At 32.2% G+C, this 6,769-nt stretch overlaps 1 protein-coding gene across 1 annotated transcript; it reads left to right on the plus strand.

Annotated features, from left to right (window-relative positions):
- The first annotated feature begins 2,639 nt into the window (after nucleotides 1-2,639).
- Nucleotides 2,640-3,944, plus strand: LOC145195115 (uncharacterized). Its single transcript, XM_080072892.2, has one exon. The coding sequence runs from the start codon at nucleotides 2,679-2,681 to the stop codon at nucleotides 3,813-3,815; it is 1,137 nt and encodes a 378-aa protein (XP_079929018.2). The 5' UTR covers nucleotides 2,640-2,678; the 3' UTR covers nucleotides 3,816-3,944.
- Nucleotides 3,945-6,769: the final 2,825 nt, after the last annotated feature.

Here is a 6,769-nt window from a genome sequence, read left to right on the forward strand (position 1 = left end):
AAAGCAATCTGCAGCTCTTTAGAAATTGTTTTGTTTGATACACCAGGATTTTCAACGAGAAAATGCAAAATTTTTACTCGCTTCTTATCTTGATTTGATGACATTTCAATTAAAACAAATTGTTTTAATAACAGAGTTGTTTAAATTTTGAATAATATTAATACGATGATATTTTAAAACAACTAGCTGTTTAAAATGATGCACGGTTTCCGTAAACACCACATCAGAACACACGCAGATTTTTTCTGGTACATGTCTTATTTGTTCATAATAAATATTTAGAACTTTTAACATTTATAAGTTAAAAACTTTATTTTTATGAAAAGTTTACTAAAAAAAAAAAAAATTAAGTTTGGCAAAAACTGTTCATATGTTGTTGATTTGTTCAAAATCGAGGGAAAATCTGTACAATTTATAAAATTTGACCTTAAATCTTTCAAAATTAATAAAAAAAAAATTCCTAAATTTGCTATCTCACAATTTTTTTTTTTTAAAGTTTATCTTACGAACCGTTTTTGACCACTGTGCCTCTTAGTTGATTGTACTAATTTGCACCAATCAAAACGTATTGAACTACAATTAATATACAGTTTTTAAGCAAACGAATCGGATTTCCAAGAAAAATCGATTAAATTGTATTTCCTAGAACAAAGAAAAATTTTGATCTCAAGCGCATAAAAGCATTAAAAAGGATTTAGCGTGTTTACAAAAAAAAGTCAGTTTAGCGAGGAATATTATTATTTATGCTATAAATTTACATCAATCTGGTGTGAAAATTTGTTTTCTGTAGAAAAGTAAAATGAAATAATTAATTCGAAGAGAAGCTAAAGGAAAAATCATAATTTTTTATTTACAAATGGAAGTTTGTAATTTTGTAAGAATGTTTTTTTTAAAGATGTATTTATATCTCGTAGTAACTATTGTCGAAGAAGCTTGGCTGTTTAACCCTTATAGTGTCAGGAATTTGTCAACCATTTACTAGGGTAAAAGTTTACCTCCACGATAACTCTTGCGCATCATTTGATAGAGGCACAATTTAACCAAAGCAATTAAAATTAAGTTACTTTACTAATTTATCGATGAAATGCAACTTGTTAACTAAAGTTTTATCTATGCTAAAGTAATTATAAATAGTTGCTATACTTTTTTAGTGTGCATATAGTTTATGATTTTTAGTATTATGCATAGTTTGTGATTTTTTGTATCATTTATAGTATTTTTAATAATGTAATTTACCTTTGTGATACCGTTTGGTGCACCTTGTGAGATAAGATTTGTACATTTGTACCGTTTGATAACACTCGTACAGTAATGTATTTGACGCAATCAATTTATACAAATGATGTAACCACACAAGCTTTTTTTGATATTTTTTAATGACTTTTAAAAGGATTTGGTTGTTTTTTTTAACTAAAAAAAAAACATGCAAATCCTATGGTAGTATAATAGGGTACACCAAGTGGACCAAAAATATATTTTCATCTCTAAGAATGAGTGAGAAAATTAAGCTTCAAAATTTTTTATTCTGTATAAAGATAAGCAGCAAATGACAGCCATGCTTTGGATTTTTAAAGTGCACAAATTAAGCTTAGCAATTATCACATTGTTAGCCATATTATTGACAATTTATACGTTAGGTAAGATAATGGCACCTGTTTCCAGGAAAGAGTTTTGAATTTCTTGAAATTTGTGTTGATAATTTTGTTCAAGCTCATTTCCGAAACAGCATTTAACTACTTTGTTGAATTTTCTCAAGTAATCAATAATTTCCATGGCTTCAAAAACAGCATGCTTTTCAGCAATCTACTGAAGACTTGAAATGTTGACTTGAATATCACTGTAAAAATGCAAATCATCGCTGTCATTTGTTGCTTAAAAAGTTTTAAAACTCGTTTTTCTCTTAGAGTTTTCAATGAAAGTATACTTGGTTCACTTGGTGTACCCTATTAAACCACCAAAGGATTTGCTTGTTTTTTTACTAGTTATCAAAAAAAGCAAGTGTGTAACAAGCCTACTGGAAAAGTTCATAATTATCTAATCATCATAATTATTTGTATTATCTCAAATGCGTTTATGCCATTTGTATAACATGTCTCAATATTGTTGCTAACAAGACGAAGAATTCCGGAACTTGGATATGTTAAATTTTCATTCTTAATTCGCCTACATACATTTTTTAGATTTGAATCATTTAAAAATCGTATAGTGAACCTAAAAAGTTTCCAATTAACAATGATAATATGTTTCTAATAAACAATGATATATGCAACACAAAATTATACCCTGACAAATAATCAGAACTGAAAATATAATGAATGCAAATTAATTTTTTTACATTAGTTATTTGGTCGACATTAGTTTAACTCTCTAAGCGCGTGTGACCACGATTGAGGCTTCGTGCATCTAGGTTTACTAGTATATGATACATACTTTAGCCTTTAAAATCTAAATCAGTAAGATGTGATCCAATATTTGAAAACGTAAAAAATTTAATCCCATTTTTCATTGTACTCAGTGAAAATTAACTGAGCTCTTTAAGAGTTAAAGAATTTAAACCAAACTCTTCTTTATCTTTAGATAAAGAAGTGTTTGATTTAAATTTTTAATAATAATAAACTCTTCTTTGTTTAAACCAAACTCTTCTTTGTTTGTCTTTAGATAAAGATTATTTAGCTGAAATGAATAAAGCTTCATGTGATCGAAATGTAAGAGATGATTGGTTATTTAAAAATAAAAGTATGTTCATAGCCAAAATCAAGCACGAAAATTTGCAATCGACTTCGGGAAAAAATATCAGTGATTTTAAATCTGTTGGGTCATATAATTGGGCCTCGCAAAGCACGCCGAAAAAGCCCCTTATAGTAGTACCCGGTACACCCAATTATTTGAAGCAAAATATTAGGTGTCAACAGCTGATTATGAGCGATTTTCAACAAATCTGCAGTGAAAATCAATATTTCATGAGCGAATACCCAATGGAGCCAATGTTTCGAGCTCTTTCACTTTGCACTCCTGGATTCGACTTTAAAACAATCGATTTGATAACTGAACGTATTAATTTACGCAAATTACTCAACTTTGTCGAAAAAAACACATCCGAATCATTTCGAATTGATATTCAACTTATTGAAAATGAAACGCTGATTTTTATTCGCAACGACGAGCATATTATAATGCCATGCCGAGACTACGGTAAAGATTTTAAAGAAAAATATTCAGAGAAAGGTTCTAATGACAAATCATATTGGAAAATTGTCACTCATATGATTGGTGATATTCGTGTAATGTCTCAGTTCGAGGTAGATTGTGTTGAAACAGTATCTTATTCGGCGGCTGCGAAAATAAAACCTACAAACACAGAAGCAATTAAGTTTGATGAGAATTCTAAGCTCTCTTATATCGCTGGAAGCTCGATTGACTTGCCAAGCGAAAAGCTGATCGAAATGTCAACTAAAAGTATTTGGAGAGAAGAATACGCATTCCCTAACCAAAAATGGAGTCAGTTAGTGTTTTCAAATACTCATGCGTTACTTCTTGGTTGGCACAGAAAAGGAAATCTCCAAAAAATTGAAAGACTTTCGTTCGACGAAGTGACCGAAAGGTGCGGTCGCAAAAAAGCAGAAATTCAAAAGGTTTTTGGAAAACTGCATGCCCTGCTAAAAATGATAAAAGAGATCATCAAGAATCGAGGCAATCATAGGAGTGTATTTGCAGTTGTTTATGATAAAGATGCTGGTGAAAATTCACTCGAAGTGTTTGAAGTTTCCAACCATTCTGGGTGTTTGCCTCATGAGCTGAAAATGATGCTTTTTTAATGAATAATAATTATTCAGACAGTTGCTAAATACTATTAAGTAATTTTTTAAAATTACACCAACCTAACTCCCTATGAACTATGTATTTTAAATATTTTGAAGTTTCCCGAATATTTATTGTATCATAAATATATAATTTCTCTGACGCGTAAGGATGCATTGTATTGGAGATGCGCGTAGGAATCATTATGTAGACGGTCAACATGTAGATGGTTCATGGATGACAATCCCTGACATTGTGCAAGCGTTGCATAGGTATGAGCAGTGAGCTGTATATTTTCCAGTAAGTGTTATCATAACCAGTATACAAAGCAATGGTAGATACTCACCGAAATTCACAGCTCATAACTAAGGGTCAGGTATCATAACATACTGAGTAGTAAAGTATGCTATTATACAACATCCCAAACTTTTATTCACAAAACCCATCCGTTTAAATGTTTTCGGGTAAAAGAAGGAAAATTTATTATTCTATTCAAATCTTGAGACTGAGATCATAGTATCTACTTCTTCTCTTTGATGGTAAAGACTTTCTAAAAATTCATTTAAAAACCACTATAAGTTTATCAATGAGAAGCCATAAAAAGTAGCCTTGTCAGAATAGGAAAAACATAATAATATATTAGAGAGTTACTATTCGCAAATGCTGGTACCATTGATAATCCTTCTGAGCTCGAAATGCTTTACCATCCTTATTTATGGAGTATCATGCGACCTATTAAATTGTACACGACTTATCTCAAAGCAGATTATTATTTTATTTTGTCATTACTGGTATATTTCCGGAAGATATCTTAGGGTAAGTAAATTATATTAGAAATAACACGGAGCAGTGTATGACATGAAAACCACAAAAGTGAAAATTTGGAAAAAAAAGCAGAACAATAAAACACTACAAAAAAACGAACAAAAAAAAAACAAAAAAACAAACGGCAAAGACAAACAAAACTATAGTAACTTTACTCATAAAATGATAATCAAAGAGGATTATAGGTATGCAAGAATACAATGACCTCTATTTACGTTTTGCTAACTGTGGTGTTCCATACTCTTCAAAAAACTGCGGTGTACCATAATAAATAGCTTTTCCGGTATTTACTGAAATGCACTACTAAACAAATTTCTGCTGTCTTCAAGCTGTTAACCCTTAACTTCCGCGCTTGTTTTACAACCTTAAGCATCGCCCTTGGCTGCTGCAGCCAGAGAGTAAATATAAGGCTTCGACATTTCAAGTTTAGTAGGAATCCATTATAATTATTTTTATTTAAAAAATCAACAAAATTACGTGCTATTTATGGTTTCTTAAGTAAAATATAAAAACAAAATAGCAATATTTCATGTCGGCGATAATTCTACGTCACTATTTACAAATATCACAAATAATTGTTCTCCGCAAGTGTGTTTAGTGCACTTGGAACATCTTGTAAAGACACGTCGCTGACGAAGCTGACACAAATGACATGACTTTCTAATTTTGAGTAAGGCATCTTGGGGTGGATTATTCTGTTCTGTAGACATAGAAGAAATGGCGCGTCTAGGGCCAGGTTGAAATGCCCCTCTCGGATGCTCAATAATTCGGTGTTCAATTGCTGTTTTCATCATTTCCAGGCTCATTTTCAGCAAAAATTGTTGTCTTTTTGATCCACTATGATCACCTTCCCACTGTGGCTTGTTAAAGAGGAACAAAATACTGGCACTAATGGCAGCAAGATCGAGGAGATGGCCAAACAAAGTCCTTGGCCTACGCAGAGTCTAGAAAAAATTACAAGATACAAATTTACTAAAATTATAATAATGGTAAGGAAAAAAACTATTGTTACTAAACTTTAGTCTTACTTTTCGCCGTGTAGTGTATGGATGAGCTAGTTGGTCAACAGTATCTACACCAAACTTAGTATTATTGTATTGGAGGATCGAAAATGGCTTTCGATGCGCTTCTTCTAACACTTCCGTAGATGTATGGAGAGTAGACAACATAATGAAAACCTTGTTAGTTTTTGGAATGTAACTTACTAGCTGCATTTTTTCAGAATACACAGTTATAGAATCAAATTGAACTCGAGGAAGATGTAGTTGGGGAGCGATATCTGGTTTGTTACGATTTAGAGTTCCGAGCAGAGTGAGGTTCCGTGCTAGAAGTTCTTTGGCTAGCGGAATAGATGTGAAGAATTGGTCAGTTGTGGTATTTCTCCCACTACCATGAATTGGTTCAGTTAGCTGTAGCACCACTCGTTTCCCTTGCCCTACTTCTTTTTCCCTAGCAATCATTCCTAAATAAATCTCAGCATTATAAAAGTAGCAAGACTTTGAACAAGTTAACGCCCACACTTTGATGCCATATTTGTCAGGTTTTTTTGGCATGTAAACTTTAAAAGGCACTCGCCCACGTGTTGGAACTATTTGTTCATCGACACAAACCATATCGGAAACTATGAAGCATTGGCGACAACGTTTGAGAAATTGCTCCCATATCTCTCTAAAAGCTGCTAGTTTATCACGTTGGCGTCTTTCAGTGCGTGTTTCCTTGTTATCAAATCTCATGAACTTTGTGATAAACTCAAATCTTTCACGAGACATTGTGGCTTTGTAGGCAGAAATTCCAAGTTCGTCACTCCACAAGTCTCTGAGAAACACCTTACGTTGTCTCAAAGCACCAATAAGATAACGAATGCCAAAATATCAAACCAGTTCCTCCTCTGTTATGTCATACATAAGAAGACCAATAAAAGTATTAATATTTATGTAAAGTAAACACAATAGTATAAATTTATCAAGACTAGATTATAAATGAAGTTGAAATTACATTTTTAACATATTAAAACAATAGCAGTTTATTGAAAACTTACCAACGTTGTGAAATATGTTGAGAAACTTCTCCAGCACTTATGGCACGTTGGGCCTCTCGATTACCGGTCTTTACCGGTATCCGGTCTTTCATTTCTGCTGTTAAAAAT

This window comes from Hydra viridissima, unplaced genomic scaffold (assembly GCF_058129835.1).
Source record: "Hydra viridissima isolate aposymbiotic clone 2 unplaced genomic scaffold, HvirCarnegie_v1 scaffold_13, whole genome shotgun sequence".
In the NCBI taxonomy this organism is placed as follows: domain Eukaryota; kingdom Metazoa; phylum Cnidaria; class Hydrozoa; order Anthoathecata; family Hydridae; genus Hydra; species Hydra viridissima.